Here is a 24863-nt window from a genome sequence, read left to right as displayed (position 1 = left end):
CATCAATGATAAATTACACCCCCCCCCCCCCCCTCTTCCCCCCTCTTCCCCCCTCTTCTTGTGAGTATCTCTGGCCTGGAGTGGTGTGTTTCCTGTGGAGCTCTATACTACATCTGTTGTCGTGGTCTCATCAGCCTGCCTAGTCTTCATGGAATCCTGCAGTTATCCACTCCTACCTGAATGAACAATTCTCCAACCTGCCTATGATTCCTCTTACATTTTCAAACTGTCATGTAACATCATCAGTTTGTATCATAAGATTCCACATGTACACTTTAGTCAGATATGTGTATCTATGACAGATGTATGTTTATCTTGCTGTTCTCTTCTCTTCTCTCTTTGCTGTTCTCTTCTCTCTTTCTTCTGTCTGTACCCGGCTGGCCTTAGGCAGATGGGTCCCTCCATATGAGCTGGGTTCTGCTCGAGGTTTCTTCCTGTTAAAAGGGAGTTTTTCCTTGCCACCGTTGCCTTCAGGCTTGCTCTGGGGGTTTCAGGCCGGGTTTTTGTAAAGCGTCTTGAGACGATTTGTATTGTTATTGACGCTATATAAATAAAATTGAATTGAAAAATTGAATTGAATTTAAATTCATTATATAAAGAAAGTCTCCAAGTAAAAGGGGTTTTAAAATGACACTTTTTTTGTCTTTTAATTATGCTCTTTTTGGAAACACATCTTAGCAAAGTGGAAGCTCACTGTTCTGCAAAATACTCTGTTGCCATCTAGTGCCACTAAGCAGTACTCATCCTCTTTTTTATTGTGCAATGTGATTTCAGCAGACTTTGATTGGCAGCTGTGTCCCGCTGCTGGTAAAGCAGCAGAGTACACATTAGAAATGAGTGATTGGAGATTATGTGTCGCGAAGCTGAAGGAAGAGGCTCAGTTGCAGAGGTCAGTGCTGCAGCACTGGGCGAACGCGCCAGGTGTCGTGATGTAGCCTTGACATACAGCCATGTTCATGCACTGACGGAACGAAGAGTCTGGAGAAATTGAAGAAAAGGCGCACAATTAAACTCTTCAGCCTGAATTTAGCATTACACATCTAGTGCATATATTTAAGCTTCGACACTTACTAATTATCATATGGCTTACTAATAGTGAAAACTAAATCTTTTTGGTGGTATACTTACACAGTGGGGCCCCGAGTATGACAGCAGCACAAGCATTAGCAAATCCTGAACAAGTCTGGGTGCTGGTAGGAGTGCAGAGGTCACCGCCCTTTGAGAAACAGAAGTTACACTTCAGTGCCTCTCCTGGGAACAAATTTGGGGGAAAAAGCACAGTTAACATACATTTGCAAAAGCAATGATTAAACACAGCTACTGAGCATGGAAGTTATGTAGAAAGAGAGACTGACTGCACAAAATTCATTAAATAATCACTACCAGCATCCTAAAATGTAAAATAATTTGCTATGTTACTATACAGTTACTATAAAATGCAATCTATTTGACTGTCTTCTGTTAATACAGGTGTGGTATACACAGAGAATAACATTTGGGGGAAACTGCAGTATTTTAGTATTTCAGTATTATATATGTGACAATTCACAGGCTGAGTAATATTTTTAACATTTAGTAATTTGAGGTACACTGTAAAAATAACATGTGAGTATAAATGAAAGGGCTGCCTTAAAACGTTAAGTGAACAATTGCTGAATGTTCTAATGTAGTCTAATATTTAGCCTTATTTAAATTAGAATTAAATCTCTTAATTTATTTAACTTAATCTGCCAGCACAACTGCACTACTGCTTATCAATACTGAAGTTATGTGGTTGAGGGGAATGTGGTGCCGAGAAAAAGGGCTGTCTGACAGCAATGTAAAGAACTAAAAATGCACACACGGCTAGAACTTCACTGCTTCTCAGTAATATCAGTTACATTATACTGTATATGTTGTGTTATTTTTGTGATTTGCACTGAACCGCATTTTGACTAATTGTCAGGTTAGATCATAGACTGTATAGAAATATGGACAATGTGTTGCCACTTCCTTGCATTGGTCAAACTGACACGATTTTCCCAGGCATATGGGCAGTGCCCTCTTGTGCGTTTACCTCCATCAGTTACAAGGAAATGTTGGATTATACACTGTACTTATTTAAAATAAATAAATGGTTACAACGTTCACGGTCCCCCGGGACCACTTTAAGGAGAAAAAAATGTATTCTACATGTTTTTTAGTGTTTTAGTGTTTAGGCCCAAGTCCCTTCCGCAAACATAGAGGAGCTGGAACTTATGACCTGTACTGCAGCCAGTCACCAGGGGGAGCTCTACTTGCTTTGGCTTCATTTTTGAGGAGCAGTTCGGCGGTCCATATTTATACCATTGACTGTATATACAAGCTGTGGGTTAGATAGTTCAGATGCTTTCCTTTTGGTGTCTTCTACTCCTCGCACATAACAAGTTATACATTCATATGCAATTCGTCATTTTTTAGAGTAATCTATATATCCGCTTCACCTTCAGATATAATAAAAAACTCACAGCTATACATACCTGTATAAGAACTAGTTTGTGTGGTGCATCCTAACTTTAGTTATATGTGCAGTAAATTTATAATAAAAAATATTTGTGTAGGCTATTTTATAAATAGTTCCTGCAACCAGCTCTTTAAAAGCAGAGAATATTAGTCTAACACATTATATGGCATATAAAGAACATGTGCACATGATATGAGATAGGGATAGCCTGTGCAGTGTTTTTTTGTATAAATTGATGTCCCTAACAGAGGTTGGGCTAGACTTTTTCGTTGTCTTTCATTTTGACTGACGGGGTCATAAAAATCCCGTCATAATCTATTTTTACCCGTCACTTTAATTTTTTACAATGATAATAATGACATGTTCAGTAGCATTTAATTCATTAAATTTTCATTAACTTTAACTTTTTCAGAACAGTATTGACTTTAAATGGTAAAAAATACCGGGACTGCTAGCGCTAACAGCTCTTAGATGGCACAGTAGGGTTGAAGTGCTTATGCTTTTTTGTTTGTTTGTTTGTTTGTTTTTTGTTAGTTTTTTTTGCACAATTTGCACAAAACTCCGCTTTTATCAAGGCTTCCATCAGGTAGTTTTTTAAAATAAAATTTGCCATTCATCGATTCCTCCATTTAGCCGTTAGCTACATAGACATATTGTATGATACGCCGAGCTCAGACGTGTGCGTCCACCAAGTGGTCAGGGGTGTGAATTGCAATCTGTCAAAATGACAGCTGGTCTTCAGATTTTTCCGTCACAGTTTTTAAAAAACGGTCAATTACGGAAAATATTCGGTTAACACGACCCCTGGTTCCTAATTATAGTTATTTGTGTATATTTCCGTTGTTGTTAACAATATGTGACTTACTTGCTGTAAAGCTCAGCATTGCGAATAAAGAACACTTATTTTGTACAAGGGAGTTTGAATAACACACTTACCCTGATACAGAGTCAGCAAGAGAATGATAGCACACGTTGTTGCCTTCATTGTTATGTCTAGAAGTCAAAGAAAACATTAGTACTTATAATGAATTGTGGTCAGTTAGTGTTAAGTGAATACTTCTCGCTGCATTCCACATGTCCATCATGATGGACTTTTCTCCGTCAAAGCAAATTTATCAAGTCTATTTCTACACTGTAAAACATTTCAAGTCAGTAAACAGCAAGTTCACCTGCTGCCTTAAAAATGTGAAAAACTCAACCTGAAGAAAACCTGTTTCAACTCAAAAAGCTAGGTTATCACTAATGAACTTTCATTGTTTTAATTTGATACTTTATCTTGTCAAATGAACTCACAATTCCTCAGTATTTCAACTCCCATTTCCAAGTTAAGATCAATTTAACTATATTTATATCATATGTGTTGAGAGTACTGTTTTTGTTTCTACTTAGATGTCTCATATTTTAAAGTTTACCTAAACTTCAGACAGATTCAACACACATTTATATTATTTCGGCCGTTTAGAGAGGAAGACATTAAAATTTGATCCACCAAAACCAGCCACTTTGGTAGGGAAATGGCTTCTTACGCTTACAGGGCTATTCTTTTTGCTGACGTTGTAATACCGTGGTTTAATCCTCTTTTGTAGAGTCTTGTTTGAAAGGTATCGCCATTTTATAGTAATAGTTCTATCTAATTAAAAAATGCAAAACTTAAGAAATTGAGTTCAGTATCAAAAACTTGTCATGATTGGAGTTAACATAACTTAATGGAGCTATAATGTTTTACAGTGTACACAATAGTATGCTTTTTAGTTTTAGGTCCTTTCTAAGTTTGACCGGTTTGACCGGTTATGTTTCTGTCATAAAATGTGGTTACCACACATTTTATTTTACCCAAATTAAGAAAGAAACGGATTAGTAACACAGAGTTTGCAGCTGAAACATCAGTCTATCTGTATAGGTATAGTGCAGAGGGGTTTTGTTACCTTGCCCTTGTCAGATCCAGGTAAAATGTGTGTCTTCAGTTGTGTCTTCAGCAGAGAAGTGTCAGCTTCACACTTCTCTCTTTCAAGTCGGTTGCACAATCGACCACGAGAGAACTGCTCTTTATCCACAGGCAGGTTGGGATTTCTCAAGACCAACTGCAACAAAACGGAATTTCCAGCAGTTTGAAAAGGCTTGTCTGTAGGGGATTTAGCCACTGTCAATCACTGTCTGGATATCTGATGATCTGTTGAGCGCATACCTGTTCGGCTAAACTGTTGATTTATTGCTGAGTTAAACTTTTACAAAAGACAAAGAAATGTTTCATTATAATACGAAGACACGGTCACTTTCAAATGTGTTCCCGTTTTAGTGGATGCTGACTCCTTTCTTTCATCAGTTCCTTTCTGCTTCAGTTGAAACAAAGGCAACTGGACTGGATTTCTTGGACCCTACAAATCCAACTAGAATGGTGTGCGATATTCTGAAGTTGAAACAAATGAAGGATTACAGATTACGGCAGCAGAAGTTGTCACACCGCAAACAGCAGTCGCAAACTTGATTATAAAACTAAAAGCTCCTGTCTCTTTTAAATTTACATAAAGCAAAGAACAAGCACTGAAAATGAAAATGAAAATCACTGTGGAAGATCCAAGATCCAAGATTCATATTTAACATATATGTCAAAGTAAATTGTTATGCATTAATATTTCATGCAGTTATGATTCTTTAATAAGAAAATATTTTTGGTTGCTTGACTGTGGGAAATCCCTAATTGGCTTCTCTTTTAAATTCAACTAACATGACCGTTTGACTTTTTATCCTCTCAAAAGGACATGCACATTATTTTTTTCTTTGTTGAGAAAGCAATAGTTCCATGCCTTCCTGGAACAATTGTCAAAAGCCAAAATAACGCCAAAAACAGAGAAAAAAGTCATTGTTCTTGTCTGTTTAAATGATGTTTATCACAATATTTCTTTGAACCTGAGGTTAATGAGTGTCTGTCCCATAGGCTGCAGAAGTATATAGTTTATATTCTGTCCAGATATGTCTGATGAAAAACATCCAAACTGCTTCTGATACAGCTAAACTGTGCACTGTAAATTGCAGAATGAAGCCAAAAAAATTTAGTTCCTAAGACTCAGGTTATGAAACAAGATCTGGACAGGCAGGAGCGAAAGTATCATATTTATAAGGCAGCAAAGATCTGGCCTACGTCTGCAAACAGCCCTGTGAAGAAACAGGTTAAACAGATCAATACGCTTCCCGAAAAAAGTTTGCTCTAGTCCTGCAAATGTTGATCCGCTGCACGGTGGTGAATACTGAGGTAAGAGAAGCCAGGCAGGCCTATGAATAAATCCTGTGTGGTGCAAACACATACAATATAATCATACCTTCCACACTAAAAACTTCCCCATAGCAGTTGTCATGTATAGTATGTTTTTTTCAATCTTTTTTCTTTATATTGTATTAATTAGCCCCCCAGATTATTATTATAGCACCAGTACAAACGTAGGTTGTTATCCTGTAATTGCTGTTTTGCCAGATGTTCAAATAACAGTGGCAAATGATTTTTTGTTGTGGTATTGAGACCTTTGAACCGTGGTTCCAGGTTGCGGTAATTCCAGTTCTGTATCAGTTGACAGACAGCTGTTAGTCAGGAGTGGTTGCCACATAACAGACTTTTCAATCAGTGAAGCAGCAGACTAATCTTCCAAGATACTCGTCACCGCTTGACCCGCGTGTTTTTTTAGTTGTTTGCTGAGGTTTAACTTAACTCTAAAAATTGTATCTAATTGTGTTGCTGTCCTTTTTATATCAATAACACTTGAATTAATGTAGAGTTGAACATGTCATTATTCAACATAAAATTACATTTTTTTAACATTTTATGTATATATTAATGGGGAGTTAAGTTTTTTTACGACCTGGACCTTATGTCTGGCATAAAATACGATCATTTACTCACCCATATAACTTTGGTGTCAGATATTTAGATCCAGCGGAGCGCTGTGTATATCCATATAGTATTAGTGACTGGGGCACCGATACACAGCCTCTAAATAACGCATTATCTACCACGAAACTCATTCATTTCACCAATATTTTGTTAAGATATATGAGGTTGTGGATGACGACTTTGTTTATGATGGACATCCTTACTGTTTTGAGCCAGAGTATACAGATGAGGAGCTCGTTCAAAGGAGGATGCGATGGCAGAGAGATGAACAGCTGGCCAAAGAACAACAAACTGCTGCACATCCGCGAATAGATAACAGGTAACTCTGGACTCAACGGGGAATAGCACTAGCGTATCGTAACAAAATATTGGTGAAATTAATGAGTTTCGTGGCAGAAAATGCGTTATTTAGAGGCAGGGTGTCGGTGCCCCAGTCACTCGCATTATATGGATATGCGGCACTCCACTGGATCTAAGTATCTTCCGGACGACTCCAAATGACACCAAAGTTATATGGGTGAGTAAAAGATCGTATTTTATGCCAGAAATAAAGTCCAGATTGCAAAAAAACAAAACAATAATTCCCCTTTAACTTTGACTTTGTCTGGTGTCAAAGTTCAGGTGCAAGACAAACCGCCATCTTTGTTTTTACTGACTTATGGAAGTGGGCGCTGCTTCGTTGAGAAGCTCGATGTGGATTTTACCTCCAAAAGAAAAACATGGCAGAAAAGTGAAAGAAAACGTACCATTTTCACAGTGAGTGGGACGCAGCATTCCTTTTTACAACAGTGGGGCTACTGTGGCAACAGCAAAGCAGCACAATGTGGAGAGACACTTCATGCTATGTTAGCTTCCACGCTAACTACCTGTCTGGGAGTGCAATGCAGTTGGAAAAAGTTACATTACCGGTCTGGGCCATTTGAGATCAAATTGAACTTTTGTGACACCCAAACTAAAAAGAGTTTGACACCCCTGGTGTAGCAGATGTAATTTTTTGTTAAAATGCTACAGATTTGGAGATTGGTTGGTGACCCTCTTCCCATATGCTAATATAGGTAGGCGGAGTACGAAATTTGCTATAACATTACAATAAAATGTGCTGCACTTGTTTATTTTTATGCTTTGAATTGCCTTTTGGATAACAATTATTCATTTGTTTATTTGCTTTGCTCCCAAATGATTTCCTTGAAAGACTTATTCAGTTTTGTCGGTTGCGCAGAGCACAGCCTTGGGGCACATTTCTTAATGGTTCAGACACATTCTTTAGTAATCAAGGATATTGCTCTAAACGTTACTTAATGAAACTGTCAAGGAAAACTATATGAACCTTAACTGAACCGGCTGAATGAAAAGATGTTTAACACTCATGCAGAAGAATATTCAAACCAAAAAGGGTTTACACAAACAATTATTTGCGCATTAAACTTTAATTACGACAATAGCTCAAAACCAGCTGTTTACATCATTACAATTCAGATCACATTTCAGTTGCACCGATCAGTGGAACATGTGAAGACTTGGTAATGACCAGAGGACTGCAAAATAAAGGCATCCGAGCGCTTCATGCACCTCTTGAAATACGAGTACCCTGCAGAAAAGAACAGATCGAGATGAATACACAAGAAAAAACAAAACCTTTCACACAATTTTTATTGCTGCCAACTATAGACTGTAAATAAAGATGGACAATGGAACAGTTCCTCAAAAGTGAAGCAAAAGCTAATAGAGCTCCCCCTGATGGCTGGCTGCAGTATAGGCTATCATAAGCTCCACCTACTCTGTGTTAGTGGATGAAACTTGGGTCAAACTAAAACACTAAAATACACATCAAGTTATTTTAGGTAGTAATACTGATGCATACTCAAGTGTCTAAGTTTTGTTATGGAAATAACATGTGACATCATGATGACTACCAAGATGACTACCAAGTACTTGAAATCAATACGGAAGTTTTAGATTTGGAAAATGTGGAAACTGAGATCTAACTTACTCGGAAATGTAGCAACGGCCGAGGCACAGACATCATCACCTCTCTGGCAGGTCTCAACTGTGTTGGTGCATGTGCCTCCAACTGAATATGGAACGCAGCGGTTGCACTTCAGAGCCTTTGCTGTAAAAGATAGAAAAACCAGCAAGGGACAGATTTACTAAAGGAGTTTAAATGTCATTTGTTCCTTAATGTTGCTGACCGAATGTTACCGACAGAAGAAAAAAAATTGAACACTTAAAATTACCTTTGTGCTTGTGGGAACAGCTTAAATTTAGAAGTATTTTATTGTCACTAAAAGCAATAAACCAGAGGTTTTAAAGTCAGCGATTGCATAAATAATTACCCCCCTTCGGTTCAGTATTTAGTAGATGAACCTTTTGCTGAAATCACAGCACTGAGTCTGCTTGGATATGTGTCAGTTAGGCTGACATGTCTGGACACTGCAAATATTTCAAAATTCTTCCTTGCATAATAACTCAAGCTCTGTTAGTTGCTCAGGGATAGGAAAAAAACGTCTCTTTTCAAAGCCAAGCACAAATTCCCGATTGGATTGAGAACTGTGTCCCTACGGCGTTTGCTTGGGGTCTTGCAGGAAAATAAATCTCCCATGTCGTACTTCTCTTGCAGACTGAGTCAGATTATCCCCTTTCCTTCTGCATTCCTGCTCCTCTATACCTTTACGAGCCTTCCAGGGATTGCTGCCGAAAAGCATCCCCAGAGCATGATGATGCCACCACCATGCTTCGCCATATAATTAGCTAGTCTAGTTTGATGGCCAAAAAAATCTATTTTTGTCCCATCAGACCAAAGAACATTCTTGCAGTTGATCTTGGAGTCTTCCACATGTTGTTAGGCAAATGCCAGGTAAGATTTCATGTGATTTATTTATTTTTTTTTTTTTCTCAACACTGGTTTTCTCTCACTCTCCCATACAACTTCAACTGGTCACTCAGATTTTAAAGACAGTCAGCTCTAGGCAGATTCAAACAAGTGCCATATTCCTTCCATTTCTTAACGGTGTATTTAACTGAACTCCGTGGGATGTCCAGCGAGTTGGAAATCTTTTTCAAGCCATCTCCTGACTTATACTTTTTAATTTTGCAATTGTAGTAAGAATTCTGATGAAGCAGAGACTGGAGCTCAGGTGTTATTATACTACAATCAGTTGAATTAGGTCAGTCACTCTAAAGGGAGTGAATATTATATTTATGCAAACACTTATTTTAGACTATATTTTTAATTAAATGACATTAGTTTTAAAAAATATGCTTTCATTTTGACATGAAAGAAGCTTTTTTGCTTGTAAAAAAGCCAAATTAGATTGTCCATGATTTCACGTATAAAAGCAGCAAAAGGGGAAAACATCCAGTACGTTTTATAGGCATAGTAGTTTCACATTCAACACATTCTGATTTAAGCTTGATCAGAGCAACTCACAGCTGCAGATGCAGACGATTAGCAGGATGGCAGCGACCTGGAAGGCTTTCATTGTTTTGTTGTTTTTGCTCCGTCTGGATAGTGCGTCACTGTGAAATATTGAAAATGTGATTTAGGCAAAGTGCTGTTTGCTTGTAGGTTTTCTCAAGAAAAGTTCAAGTCCATGTTTCCACCACTACACTAAAGAGAAGAACACAAAGATGTCAAATGAACCAAATGGGGGTTTTAGAAAACATTTCTTTCTGAAACTCACAAATATTGAATCAATCATCCCTCCTTTCAGAGATTTGATTTGCCACAATGGTAAAATAACAACCCCTTAACATTCCTGTAATTTCCTGTAATAGGCGTTCGAATACACTAAAAAAGAAGAATTTTATGCCTGCCTCATTTTTTTTTTCAATATTTGCCTTCAAAATGACTGTAGCTTGGTGGTGTGGAGTCTTACCTAGTCCCATTTCAAATTTGACAATAATACTACAGAAAAACCAACTTTCTTCTCTTTTTACGTCCTTTTTCTCTTTTGACTCCTTTCCATGTTCATATCTTACTTGCCTGCGCTTCCTACTGCTCCTATATCTACACCCTAGCCACCCATAACCCTCAGATCAGACACATGTTGTCAGTGACTATTGAAAAAAACAAAGTTTTCAAGTGAAAAAGAATAGTTACCTGTTTGAGTTTCCACCAGGGTATGTACCGGAGCAACGTTTCTACTGGGCATTTATAGTCTGGTCAGTCACAGAAAATCCCGGTGTTAACACTCATACGTACGTTCCTGTATGTTGCAATGACTATCAAACAGGACCACAGAATTTCGTCAAAACAACCTTTCCCAGTGACTGTCCAGATAATAATGTTTACTCCCTGAGGGATTTTGGGTCAAGTGTATTGTAATTTCCCCTCATTCACACACCTGCTCTGATAAACACTGAATTCAAAAGCCCTGTACAAGTATAAGTATGTATAAGTATTAGTAGCCCTTTCTCTGAAATGAAATACAGATAAGGGGTCTCATTGGAAAGTTAGCAGGTGTTTTCTCACAAAAATGTAACATTCAAAGTCAGAGAAAAGAGGAGTATTTAGTGTCTCTGGAGGCAGACAGTTGGTTATCTACACCGATCAAGCATAACATTATGACCACCTGTCTAATATTGTGCCTCCAAACCAGCTCTGACTCATCAAAGAATGTACATGGGCCTCCTAAGGGTGTCCTAGTGACTGGCAACAGAACGTTGTGTGTGTGTTTGGGGGATTTGCATTGTCACAAGATGTCGCAATGTTATTTACTTGTCCTGCCAGTGGTGATGTTATGGTCTGGTGCAATCACTGCGTGTGTCAGTCATACCTGTTGCTTAAGCCAGGGTATGACGTTCAGCTGAGCTGGGAGCACTGGAGCTTCTTGTTTATTCAATATGTCTTAGAAAAAAAACACAACTACAGACACATCAATTTTGGGGCAGAGCGTTCCCAAACCAGAGTTAGCGGTTCATTCCCCCAGTGAAGCTTCCCCACATGCTGAAGTGTCCTTGAGCAAGACACAACCCCGATTTGCTCCCAGTGCTCGGCACCGGTGTGTGAATATGTGCTTTTATTAACAAATGAGTAGATGTGATTGTGGAGCACTTTGAGTACTATTTACAATTACTTATCAGGTTTTCACATTTACAGAGATGTGTGTACTGAATGTCCAGTTCCTATTTTGATCCTGTGAGAAAGAGTTTATCTCTGATGTGGGTGCCAAAATGCAGCTGAACCTAAACTCTGACTCATTTACATTATTTAAACGGCAATGTTCTGAACAAGACCACGTTTGCTGAGTGAACAATAAGGAAACTGAGGTTAACAAATACAACTATTATCAGAAGTAATCTCAGGGCACTCTACATTGTAATGTTGGGAGAACAGAACAGAACAGAACCAGTAAGCAGTTGGACGAAAGGAGATTCATAATTTGTTCTTTATTATTAAACACAACTGTATTGAACATGTCGGTGGAATTGCTTAGTGCGACACAATTAAATTTCATAAAGGCTGCTCCTTACTAGTGATGTGTTGTTTGCGAACGAGTCGGCTCGTTGGGAAGAGCTTAAGCTTCTCCTGAGATTCCATGCAGGCAGGGGCGAGACTTTATTTTGATAGGCACCCCATGCGCCAATCATATGCGAGGACAGACTAGGATCATACCATTGTGTTAAAAAATTAAGGGGGTGACTGGCATTCCAAAGTCAGCGAGTATAGTGGTACAAGCAAGGTACACACATAGCAACAGAGAGCTGAAAATAGCGAATGAAAAATTGCTTACCAACACACAAACCATTCATAATTGGCTAAAATAGAAGGCTTGGAGTGAAACTAAATGAAGAGGCATTTGGGAGCCGTAAGAGCCGGCTCATCTAAGAGAGCCAAACAAAAAGAGTCGAATCTTTAAAAAGAGCTGCACCTCCCATCACTACTGCACGTATTACGTCAGTTATCTTCAGTGTTTGCTGCACTGGATAATTTCACATACTTAACTGTTCGCTGTTTTTTGTTTGCTTTTCTTTAAAAACAGTTCATACTGAAAAAAAGTCATGTGTCAGCCTATATCTTTATTGATTTTCCAGGCATGAAAATGTATTAAATAAGAAACAACTCAGACATATTCGAGTATTAGATTTTCACCACAGGTAAAAAGGGAAGGGAAGATTTTAGAAAGCTTTGCAAAACATGGACTCAGTAATACTTAACTGTTGCAGAAGAGTAATAGCGACATGGTCATACATGTTATATGTGCACCATGAATTTGTTTACAACAGTCTGACTGAACGCAGGGCTTTTTCTTTGTCCCGTACCAGTTGAAACACGTCCCATGATGATATCCCACTGGCAGCATGAGGGACTGATGAATAGCAGAAGGCCAAATAACATAAAATGAAGGAGTGTGGATATGATTTCTGGTTTGTAAATAGCAAGACTGAACAAAACCATTGAAACTGTGCTATTGATCCAAAACTAGTAAATCTTGAACATGCTTCATTGACAAAATATACAAAATAAATACACAATACATACATACAATACCATAGACTGTAAATAAAGATAGATGTCAGAAAAGCTCCTCAGAAGTGAAGTCAAAGTAAGGAGAGCTCCCCCTGGTGGCTGGCTGCAGCACAGAGCATAAACTCCACCCCCTCCATGTTAGTGGATGGGACACGTTCACTTTAGTTTGTTTTAATTTGTTATCTGAAGCTATAGAAACAGGATGTGACATCATGATGACTACCAGTTGCCATGCCAACCGCTCCATGAAGCAGTCCATAGGACCTCTGACAACAGGAAAAAATAAACAAATAAATAAGTACAGTGTATAATCCTATCCCACTGATGAATAGTTCCAATTGCCCCTCTCCTCTGCTCCTCTGTGCCATCCTGATTCCTTTATGGGGCCCTTTTAAAAATTTGTCATGTTTATCATCTTATTTCACCAACTTAAAATGTTAATCGGCTGCATGCAATCGCAAGATTATTAATTCACATCCCCAATAGCAATTTAATTCTCTCCGCAAATGGTGAAGGATGAAGAACATTAAACAGTGTTATATGTTGTATTGTAGCCTGTACGTAGATTGTCTGCTAATTCAATTAGTCCGCACCTTGGGTGGAGGAGCAGCTAATGAGTCCTCAGCTGTCTTTCACCGCCATCGTTAATAATACTGCAGCACACGGTCTGCCAAGTCAGCAGCTCCCGCTCAGGCTGAGAGTGCAGCAGGTGCACTTCATGTGAACTGGTACATTGGTCAATTACTGAAAATGACCTGCCAGTGCAGAATGTCTGATATTGCAAATGTACTGTAAGAGGTGCCAGATGTTTCCAACGGCCCAGTGTCAGCATGCAGCTACACGAATTTACCAAAATATCAGTTTCTGTTAAGAGTAAGTGGTTTGTTATAGTTTTTATTCTTTTTCTACGCGAGTCAATTTTTAATATTTTAATATTTTTAATAAAACTCTAATCTTTCAGTTCACTGTGTTTTCTAGTAGTTCTTCTAGTTTTCTACTGCTACTTTTAATGTTCCCTTTTTTGGTTTGACTGGTTGTATGGTTGCATTTAGCAAAACATTATCACCCAATTCTGTGTTTCACCTTGTTAGTCAACTTCGTTCCAACTCAGGATGCATGACATAAAATTTGCAACAATCATCAATTTTGATGATACAGTTATAGAGGAAAAAATGTAGTTTCACAATTATCATAGAGTTTTTTCCCTTTTTTATAATAACAATAATAAGAATACATCTTATTGATCAGCACTTTCAATAAAACTAATAGACTTTACAAGATTATGGAGAGCTTTGTAGATAGATAGATAGATAGATAGATAGATAGATAGATAGATAGATAAATAGATACTTTATTGATCCCGAAGGAAATTCAAGCATCCAGTAGCAGTAACATACATTGAACATACAATACAAAAACTATATAAAACATAGCAGACGAGCAGACGAGCAGACCGGTGTGCAAGCAAGGTGGAGTGACAGCGGGGGCGACGAATCACACAAGAAACAGCAGAGCCAATCGAGGAGCTTGTGGGCGGGTCTAAACTAAGGGAAACCGGCTTCGGCTTGAGCGGCCGTTTTCCGCTTGGTCCTAGTGCTTGATGGGACTCAGTTTACTATAACGTAATTAACATTGTTTTTGGACGGTAAAAAGTCTAAGGGACCAAAACGGCCTTTTGAAAAAGTGCAGGGGACATGTCCGGGTGAATATTAACATTCTTCTTCTTCCTCCTTTTCTCCTCCATGTTACACTGTAGAGGGAAGGAGAGTCAGACCTCAAGAGTTTGATTCAACCATTCACACAAACTTGTGATTGATCAGTTGGAGTTCTGGCAGCTTTTACTAAACTGAGTAGTGTCTGTGTTCCTGTTTTGAACAGACTAATCTGGTATGGGCTTCAATTTTGACTGTTAGGATATGTACGTATACATCCCAAGAAATGCCATCCAAACTTTCTACTTTCATCTCGGTTACCAGGTTTCTGGCTTACATGACAGTAAGTTTTTATGGAGTTGCAGTCAGTCTTCTACATTTTTTTTAACTGAGTGTTCCTGGCCTAAGATGGAGGAGGAGGAGGAGGACAAAGTACAGTCTACAGCAGGTGTGCCCAATACGTCGATATGGATCGACCGGTTTATCGCGAGGGCGGTGCGGGTATATCGAGCATGCCACTGAAAAAATGTTTTAGATGTCTAGATGTCTATCATCATCAACAATTGTTATTCTTAGAAAAATAAAAGCAAATATGGACAGAGTTTTTGACACTACCGCAGGCCAGCTGACAAGTCTTGTCTGGGACATAATCTTACATAATCTTAGAGCTACGTCTTAAGGCTGGTAAACGTTGGCTGCGCTGTTTCTTACCTTGCTCTACGTTCACTTTACTAGTCCCAGCTTCACCGTCACCACCTTTTTTTAAATATTTGTTAAGAAAATCTTTAAGGCCTCTATTTTCTTCTTCTCTTCTTCTCTTTTCTTTCCTTTTCTGAGCACCAGACTTGTGCACATTGTGAGCGTACTGAACTTCAAATCAAATGGCAACATCAAATTTTGATCAGTGGCCAAACCATTTTTGTGTTGGGGGTGGGGGGGTTCTTGACCACTATTTCAAGGACAATTAGGAAGAAAACAAATAAAAAGCTTTTATGTAACTCAAATATTACATATTTTTTTCCACAAATAGGCCTATTTTAATTATTTTTTTAATTATTCCATAATTTAATGAGGGCCCACTTCTTTTTTCCTGAGGTAGTTCTGGCATAGCTTGGACTTGTGCTTTGGATCATTATCTTGCTGCAGGATGAACCTCTGACCAACTAGGCGTCAGTGGTGTAGTGGTCGATGGAGAAGTGGGTATACTCTCAGTTTTGCCTTTTGTCATGACCTGGCTCGTAAGCCATGGCAACAAATGGAGAGACACAGATTAAGCGTAAAGTTTAACCACTTTATTTCTTTCTTGTACTTTAACTTACTTTAAAATCAACTACCAGTCTAGCTATTATAAACTTAAACTTAAAAATGGATCAAATCATCAGAATATAAAGATTTAAGAACTCAATATTACTATAGGCTATATTTGATTAAGGTGACGATTTGGTTTTAAATTCAAATATTTCCATTTGTGTTTGTTTTTCACACTGGGTACCCTCATGTTGAATGAGTATGAACGAACTGTGGAATTGCTCTCTTAGTGATTGGAGGTTCGGCTCTTTTCTCTTCACAAAGAAGAGTCGGCTCTTTCGGCTTCCTGGAGCCTATCCCAGCTGTTTAGGCCAAGAGGCAGGGTACACCCAGGACAGGTCTCAGTCTATCACAGGGCTAACACAGAGAGACAGACTGCTATTCACACTCGTACACCTACGGCCAATTTAGAATCACCAGTTAACCTAACCAGCATGTCTTTGGACAGTGGGAGGGAGCTGGAGTACCTGGAGAGAACCCACGCGTGACACAGGCCACACAGAAAGGCCCCGAATGGAATCGAACCCGGAACCTTCTGGCTGTGAGGCATCAGTGCTAACCACCAGCCACTGTGAGCCCTTCAATAAAACTTATTGTAACTTATTTGTAACTCCATGAATTACAAATTTAAATAAACATGCACTTACATGCTAAGTGTCTGTCAGTAGACGCTATATTAATCTATCTTCCAGGGAGGAACAATTAGCTCCTTGGTTACTGCCTCGAATTCTATGCTTGGCTCATTTTTAGTAATGACTGGTTAAACTATGTTTTGACACGAAACAGAGTTGTAGCAAATGAGAAATGTTCATCTTTGAAACTACCTACAGATATGAAAATTCCGTTGGCTAATTACAGGACCCAACGTGATGGAAATAAATAATAACTGAACTTGGAACAGTTTTGTTGCAAAGCACAATCTTACGGTGAAATTAGATCTGGTGTTTGTTAAGAGGAATTACAGTTGTATAAGCATTGCCAGTAGCGGTTTTAGGCACGGGCAAACCGGGCAGCCGCCCAGGGCGGCATTTTTTCATGACACAAGGGGCGCGGCACGAGCACTTGAAAAAAAAATAAACAAATACATCTGCGCCGCTACATGGTTTTCTATTATATGTCATATCTGTGTGGGGAATTGGCAAATTGGCGCCCCCTGCTGCTGCAGGCGCCTCTGCTGCTGAGAAGGTGGCGTGCACAGAAGGTGTGTGAGAAAAGGAAAGGGGAGGGGGGCGCGGGGGACAGTTCACCTCTGGGTCTCTCCCAAATTGAACGGGGGAGGGGAATAAAAGGGCGAAAGTCAGTCACACCTTGACTTTCTTCCATGTCACGCACATTTCATTCATAATATTATAAATACAGGCCTATAATTCCTGCACGTTTTTGTATTTATGAATTGTGTGAAATGGCCAAATAAAAATAGGTAATACAAAACGATTATGTGGTCGCCAAGGTGAACTGGTTTAGTCTTGACTTCTGGTCGTGAGTGACAGCGCTGGGAGATGGAAATCCGGGGCGTAATTCAATGTAGAGCATTGCAAGCATCATAGCAAAAAGTCTAACAAACGTATACCACCAGTTAACATTAGCCCTTCATTCATGACATGATACTGTTATCATAGAGAACATAGCATGCCTTTATCTTTTCTTCTTTATTTGACACTGGACAATCAACAGATTTCCATCCTCCAACGCTGTCACTCACGACCAGAAGTCAAGACTAAACCAATTCACCTTGGTGACCACATAATCGTTTTGTATTAGCTACCTATTTTTATTTGGCCATTTTACACAATTCATAAAAACAAAAACGTGCAGGAATTATAGGCCTGTATTTATAATATTATGAATGAAATGTGCGTTATATGGAAGAAAGTCAAGGTGTGACTGACTTTCGCCCTTTATACAGTGGATCCCCCCCCCCGTCCGTTCAATTTGGGAGAGACCCGGAGGTGAACTGTCCCCCGCGCCCCCCTCCCCTTTCCCTTTCTCACACACACCTTCTGTGCGCGGCACCTTCTCAGCAAGCCGGGGCGCCTGCAGCAGCAGGGGGCGCCAATTTGCCAGTTCCCCACACAGATATGACAGATAATAGAAAACCATGTAGCGGCGCGGATGTATTTGTTTATTCATTTTTTTCCCAAGTGCTCGTGCCGCCCCCCTTGTGTCATGAAAAAATGCCGCCCCGGGCGGCTGCCCGGTTCGCCCGTGCATAAAACCGCTACTGCTCAGAAACCAGAGCCCGAAACCTCTCAAAACAAGCACTAAGGCGGCAGTGGCAAGGGGAAACTTCTTCAAATAGGAATAAACTTTGAGCAGAGCCCAGGGAGAGCCGAAGAATTGCTCACCCTTGCTCAATTACAAGATGCATCAGTGGTGCATCTTGCATGTGCACTGAGAAAGAAATGCTCATGTGTTTGGACAATGATACTGTAATAAACAAAGTCGCAGAGACCAGTGCACTGCTCAGGCGTTTAATGTTTTAGGGTTGGCCATGTCCCTTTGAAACTATTCTTGTGCAGAGGAAAAAAATATAATGGCATCATTAGAAAGTTATGTTATACTGTGAATAATAAACTTGCAGAGAACAGTGCAATACGTATTTTATTCTTTGTTCACGTTTAAAGATTAGATATCTGTAAACACTAATTTGCTTGATATTTGATTTTGCAGAGAAGGACATGATGTTGTATTTGTGAAATCAAAGTTCTGATTATAATGTTATTACACAGTGCAACCCTTTTTTTATTTTTTCAAATTTAATATTTAATATTTTATTTATTCTTTTTTTAATTTGTTGAAAAAGGATGTCGTGTCACAAAGAATAATGGTGGAGATGTGCACTCATGTTGAAATAAATCCACATTGTGAAGCAACCATTTCTTCCACTGAACTGGAATTATTTTAGAAAACATACACGGAATTACAAGGTTTTAGAGAACAGTGCGCTATTGTAGGCTTAACATATAAAGTTATAATTACATTATTTTAATATAATAGGTCGTGATCTAAAGTGGGCCGGTCTGAGGCATCAAACTCCAGGGCTGAAAATGAGACCCACTCCAGCCCTGTGTATGCGTCTGTAAACTACACCAGCCCAACTGAACACTGCCCTGCCGCTGATTGGCTTACCATAAAATCTTACCCTACCTTAGCCAATCAACATCACTTATGCAGCCAACCCGCCACCACATCCCGTGCAGGGGGGAAAAAAACACCTTTGCAGTTCTTGTGTCTGGCTGACAGCGCAGGTAACGCACCACATTTAACTGTCGGTAACGGTAACGGCGTTGTAACGGAGGAAATAGTAATTAGTTAGATTACTCGTTACTGAAAAAAATAACACCGTTAGTAACGCCGTTTATTTTAATGCAGGTATTCCCATCACTGGTTACAATACAGAAGAAGACCCAGGAGAGAAGCAGTGAAAGTGAAAGTGTTCAGTCAGCTTCTTCAGACTTCATTTTCATCTACAGAGCAGAAGGAGGAACATTGAATGCTGCAGCGGGGTGAGTAATAACATTCTTCTTCTTCCTCCTTTTCTCCTCCATGTGCACTGTAGAGGGAAGAAGAGTCAGACCTCAAGAGTTTGATTCAACCATTCCCACAAACTTGTGATTGATCAGTTTGAGTACTGGCAACTTTTACTAACCTGAGTAGTGTCAGTGTTCCTGTTTTGAACAGACTAGTCTGGTATGGGCTCGTCTTCAAGTTTGACTGTTAGGATATGTATACAACCCAAGAAATGCCATCCAAACTTTCTACTTTTATCTCAGTTACCAGGTTTCTGGTTTACACGACAGTTAAAAAAATGTAGAAGACTAACTGCAACTTCATAAAAACTTACTGAGTGTTCCTGGCCTAAGATGGAGGAGGACGACGACAAAGTACAGTCTACAGCAGGTGTGCCCAATACGTCGATATGGATCGACCGGTTTATCGCGAGGGCGGTGCGGGTATATCGAGCATGCCACTGAAAAAATGTTTTAGATGTCTAGATGTCTATCATCATCAACAATTGTTATTCTTAGAAAAATAAAAGCAAAGATGGGCAGAGTTTTTAACACTGTCGCAACAATTAATATGACTTAGTATTCGTTTTACACTACCGCAGGCCACCTGACAGTCTTGTCTGGGCCCGGGATAACATAATCTTGCATAATCTTAGAGCCTGTTAGGTTACGTCTCAAGGCTGGTAAACGTTGGCTGCGCAGTTTCTTACCTTGCTCTACCTTCACTTTACTAGTCCCAGCTTCACCGTCACCACCTTTTTTTAAATATTTGTTAGGAAAATCTTTAAGGCCTCTATTTTCTTCTTCTCTTCTTCTCTTTTCTTTACTTTTCCAAGCACCGGACTTGTGCTGACCGAACATTTTGAGCGTACTGAACTTCAAATCAAACGGCAACATCAAATGACCACTATTTCAAGGACAATTAGGAAGAAAACAAATAAAAAGCCTGTATGTGACTCAAATATTACATATTTTTTCCACAAATAGGCCTATTTTAATTTTATTTTAAATTATTCCATAATTTAATGAGGGCCCAGTTCTTTTTTCCTGAGGTAGTTCTGGCATAGCTTGGACTTGTGTTTTGGATCATTATCTTGCTGTAGGATGAACCTCTGACCAACTAGGCGCATACCAGAGTGTACTGCATGGCGCTGCAGAATGCTGTGGTAGCCATTTTGGTTCAGGGTGCCTCTCACTCTGTACAAGTCACCAACCCTGGATCCACCAAAACAGCCCCAGACCATCACACTTCCTCCTCCATGTTTGACAGTTGATGTCACACACTGTGGAACCATCCTCTGGCCTACTCAACGGCGTACAAAGATCCTGCGTGATGAACCGAAGATTTGAAATTTTGATTTATCAGTCCATAATACCTTCTTCCAGTCTTCAGTAGTCCAATGCCGGTGTTTCATGGCCCAGGCGAGCCTCTTTGTCTTATTCTGACATCTTAGCAATGGCTTTCCTGCTGCAACTCGTCCTGTCAAACCTGCAGCTCAAATTCTTCTCTTCACAGTTGAAACTGAGACTTGCTTACTAATCACACAAGCTGTTAACTCTCACAAACTTGTCCTCTGATTCAGTTGTGGCTTTGGGTCTGCCAGACTTCCTCCTGTCAGAGTTTCCCCCAGTTTCTTGATGGTGAATAAAACTGAACGAACTGTGGAATTGCTCTCTTAGTGATTGGAGGTTCGGCTCTTTTCTCTTCACAAAGAAGAGTCCGCTGTTTCGGCTTCCTGGAGCCTATCCCAGCTGTCTTAGGCCAAGAGGCAGGGTACACCCAGGACAGGTCTCCAGTCTATCACAGGGCTAACACAGAGAGACAGACTGCCATTCACACTCATACACCTACAGCCAATTTAGAATCACTAATGAACCTAACCAGCATGTCTTTGGACGGTGGGAGGAAGCTGGAGTACCCGGAGAGAACCCACGCATCAGTGCTAACCACCAGCCACTGTGCGCCCTTCAATAAAACTTTAATTAATAAGAATAAGAATAAGAAAACCTTTGTGTGTCCCACAATGGGGAAATTGCAGTTTGCAACAGCATGCAGAAATGACAGAGATAGAACAGATAATAGACATATTGCACAGACTGGTGTTATTACACCATAAGGTGTAACAATATGGCACATATTAGGAGTGCTCACCATGGAGCCTAACAGCAGCAGGAAGGAAAGACCTTCTGTATCTTTCCTTCACACATGGAGGGTGAAGCAGTCTGTCACTGAAGCTGCTCCTCAGTCCCGTCAGGTCACCATGGAGGGGGGCGGGACCCATCATCCAGCATGGAGGAAAGTTCAGCCAGAACTCTCCCGTCAACCACCTCCGTCACTGAGTCCAAGGGGCAGCCCAGGACAGAGCTGGACTTCCTGATGATCTTATCCAGCTTTTCTACTTTGAATACATAATATTAAAAGTGACATTTTAACAACTCGACTAACAATTTGTGGAACTTTTAGATTACATTTTAAGAGAATCTCTGGTCTTATGTGTTCCTGTTTCTAAATGCTTGGTTAGACGGTTAAAGCCAACATATACAGAGCCAGGGAGAGCCGAAGATAGTAACAATCTTGGAAGCGAGAAAATAATCACATTTTTGGAGCACTTTGCTTAGAAATGGCGTAACATTACTTACGTACTATAGCGTAACATTGTTTTTGGACGGTAAAAAGTGCAGGGGACCAAAACGGCCTTTTGAAAAAGTGCAGGGGACCGGGGCCGGTGGGCCGGTCTGACTTTCGGGCCGCGAGGGCCGGTGTTCAATTATTATTTTTATTTATTTATTTATTTTGGGCCGGTGTTCAGTCATGGCACTGAGTGGGTATCACGTCTATGCTGTTACCGCTGTCGCTGGGCCGTCTCCACTTGCAGCTCTTTTCTTTTTCTTTTTTTGCAGACGCAGCCTGACGTAACACGTCCGTGCACACCGCACACTGTCAGTGGTGTTTGGAGCCTGGCTCCAGCCCCAGAAGTGCAAGGGTGTTTGCAAAATGGAAAATAAAAAGAGCAAGGGTGGCGCAGAAAAAGCGAGAATTAAAAAGAGAAAAGCACTGGAGACAGATGCAGCCAAATGTGCAAAAATCGGCAGCCTTTTCAATAAAACGTGCTCGCGGTCTGAAACGACCAATGAAGATGATGAAACGGTAATCAAGTTAATTAATTAGCCTATCAAGTCAATGAATTGCGTGGCGTTGTAACATATAGCCTGTCTAACCTAACGTTACATAATTTAAATAATAGTATGATGCGACGCCACACAACTGGCCACAAACTTTGTCTTGTAGCCCCTCAGATGCAAGATGCATCGATGCATCTTGCATATGCACTGAGAAAGAAATGCTCATGTGTTTGGACAATGATACTGTAAAAAACAAAGTCGCAGAGACCAGTGCACTGCTCAGGCGTTTATTATTGTTTTAGGGTTGGCCATGTTTCTTTGAAACTATTCTTGTGCAGAAGAAAAAAAGATAATGGCATCATTAGAAAGTTATGTTATACTGTGAATAACAAACTTGCAGAGAACAGTGCAATACTTATTTTATTCTTTGTTCATGTTCAAAGATTAGATATCTGTGAACACTAATTTGCTTGATATTTGATTTTGCAAAAAAGGACATGTTGATGTTGTATTCGTGAAATCAAAGTTCTGATTATAATGTTATTACACAGTGCAACCCTATTTTTTCAGATTTAATATTTAATATTTTATTTATTCTTTTTTTAATTTGTTGAAAAGGGATGTTGTGTCACAAAGAATAATGGTGGAGATGTGCACTCATGTTGAAATAAATCCACATTGTGAAGAAAACATACACGGAATTACAAGGCTTTAGAGAACAGTGCGCTATTGTAGGCTTAACATGTAAATAACAATATGCATCTGGTATTATTCTATTTTATGCAACAACCATGTATGTACAGTACAGGCACAATATTTATTATTATTATCATTATTCTTTTCTGGGTGTTTGGTATTTTGGGTGTATGGGATCTATCTATCTATCTAAAGTTATAATGAAGTTGAAGCTGTTGTTTTGTGAGCCGCCTATCACACAAGCTGTTAACTGTGAGAAACTTGTCCTCTGATTCACTTGTGGCTTTAGGTCTGCTAGACCTCTTCCTGTCAGAGTTTCCCACAGTTTCTCAGTGCCTTTTGATGGTGAAGAAAACTGCACTCACTGACACCTTCATTTTCTTTGCAGTTTCCCTGTAGAAAGGACCTACATTTTAAGTGTTATGATGGTCTGTCTCTCTTCCATTGTTAATTGCCTATTTCTCGCCATTTTTGTAGCAACACTACTTTCTGTAGTACAGTAGTGTTCATCTGATGCTCATGAGGTTCTGGTGCCACAGTCTGCTTTTATGCAGACAGAGGGGGTTGTAAGTAACCAAGAAAAGTTGGAACACCTCTAGGAATTAGTAGCACCAGCTTTCAAGGCTGATTCAACCATTGCTGCAGAACAGCTTTAAATTGTTGACAAGGTTCAAGGTTCTTTATTAGGCCATTTGTGCATAAACCAACAGAGAGAGATAGAGACTATTGGGAATATTCCACTTATCGACTATTGCACATTTATCACAGAACTACAGAACAGATTGCACACATAATAATATACAAGTCAGCTATTGCACATGTAATTAAAGTGAGGTAGTGTTTGGTAATTTTTTTTTGCACAAGTTCAGTAGTTATTGTTTTGCCATCAGTCTGACTGTGGCAGGGAAGAAGCTGTTGAAGAAGCGAGTTCTATGTGTTATGATACTGTCTGCTCTGCTGTGTCTCAGGTTGTACGTGCAGTGTTTGTGTCTGAGCAGAGAGTGAGCTGGGTGGACTGAGTCTCTGATGATTCCCTCTGCTCGTTTCCTGCATCGCTGCAAATTGCAGTTTGCAACAGCATGCAGAAATTACAGAGACAGAACAGATAATAGACATATTGCACAGACTGTTATTACACCATAAAGTGTAATAATATTGCACATACCATCCTCATGCGAGCAGAAATGAATGAGCAAAAGGAAAAAAAATTGTGGGGATCCGTCTCTCACTTGATGAGAATCGTCTCTTCTGATTCACTATCAAGCATCAGCTCTCAGAGTTTCTCTTTTGCACATGACACATCACTACTCTTAACCTTTATAGATTTGACATTGTTCCTTTGGCCAAATATGTATCTTACCTATATGTGTATAAAGAATGCTCATTTGAGATATGAAACTTAACCAGTTAGTATGGAATGGCTTAGGTTCATAACTGTAAATCTGTGCCTCACCAGCCACAAACTTCACCATCATTGAAAAGTAGGCACACTTTTTCTGTTTTCTATGAGCGTCTGAGTTTCTAGACAGTGACAAATGTTGGTATTTTCCACCAACAATGTGCAAATGATTTTAGTGATAAATAAATGTGCTGAAGTTGAGTCGTGTCCTTTGTGTCCGGACGCCCTGAAGGAACCAGTCTCTACCTGCTGTGGACACTGTGGTTCTGCAGACATATAGTAACCATTATAGTAACCAGGTGAACTGTAACTGAAGTTGTCACTGGTTTACCTCTCAGACTG

General features: G+C 39.6%; 1 protein-coding gene across 1 annotated transcript; it reads right to left on the bottom strand.

Moving 5' to 3' along the window:
* Nucleotides 1-732: 732 nt before the first annotated feature.
* On the bottom strand, nucleotides 733-3837 carry LOC311509082 (uncharacterized protein). Its single transcript, XM_084574134.1, has 3 exons — nucleotides 3419-3837; nucleotides 1129-1251; nucleotides 733-978 (listed from the first exon to the last, which is right to left on the bottom strand). Exons 1-3 carry the CDS (start codon nucleotides 3465-3467, stop codon nucleotides 878-880), a joined length of 273 nt encoding a protein of 90 aa, XP_084430260.1. The 5' UTR covers nucleotides 3468-3837; the 3' UTR covers nucleotides 733-877.
* Nucleotides 3838-24863: the final 21026 nt, after the last annotated feature.

This window comes from Chelon labrosus (genome assembly GCF_963514085.1).
Source record: "Chelon labrosus genome assembly, chromosome: 24".
NCBI lineage: Eukaryota > Metazoa > Chordata > Actinopteri > Mugiliformes > Mugilidae > Chelon > Chelon labrosus.
This window is presented reverse-complemented; position numbering and strand designations above follow the sequence as displayed.

Excerpts from the sequence above, each read along its gene's own strand:
- LOC311509082 (XM_084574134.1), bottom strand. The coding sequence starts at position 3,467 with ATGAAGGCAACAACGTGTGCTATCATTCTCTTGCTGACTCTGTATCAG. Across the intron at positions 1,252-3,418 it reads CTTGCTGACTCTGTATCAGG|GAGAGGCACTGAAGTGTAAC; the intron begins GTAAGTGTGTTA and ends ATTTGTTCCCAG. Across the intron at positions 979-1,128 it reads CATACTCGGGGCCCCACTGT|ACTCTTCGTTCCGTCAGTGC; the intron begins GTAAGTATACCA and ends CAATTTCTCCAG.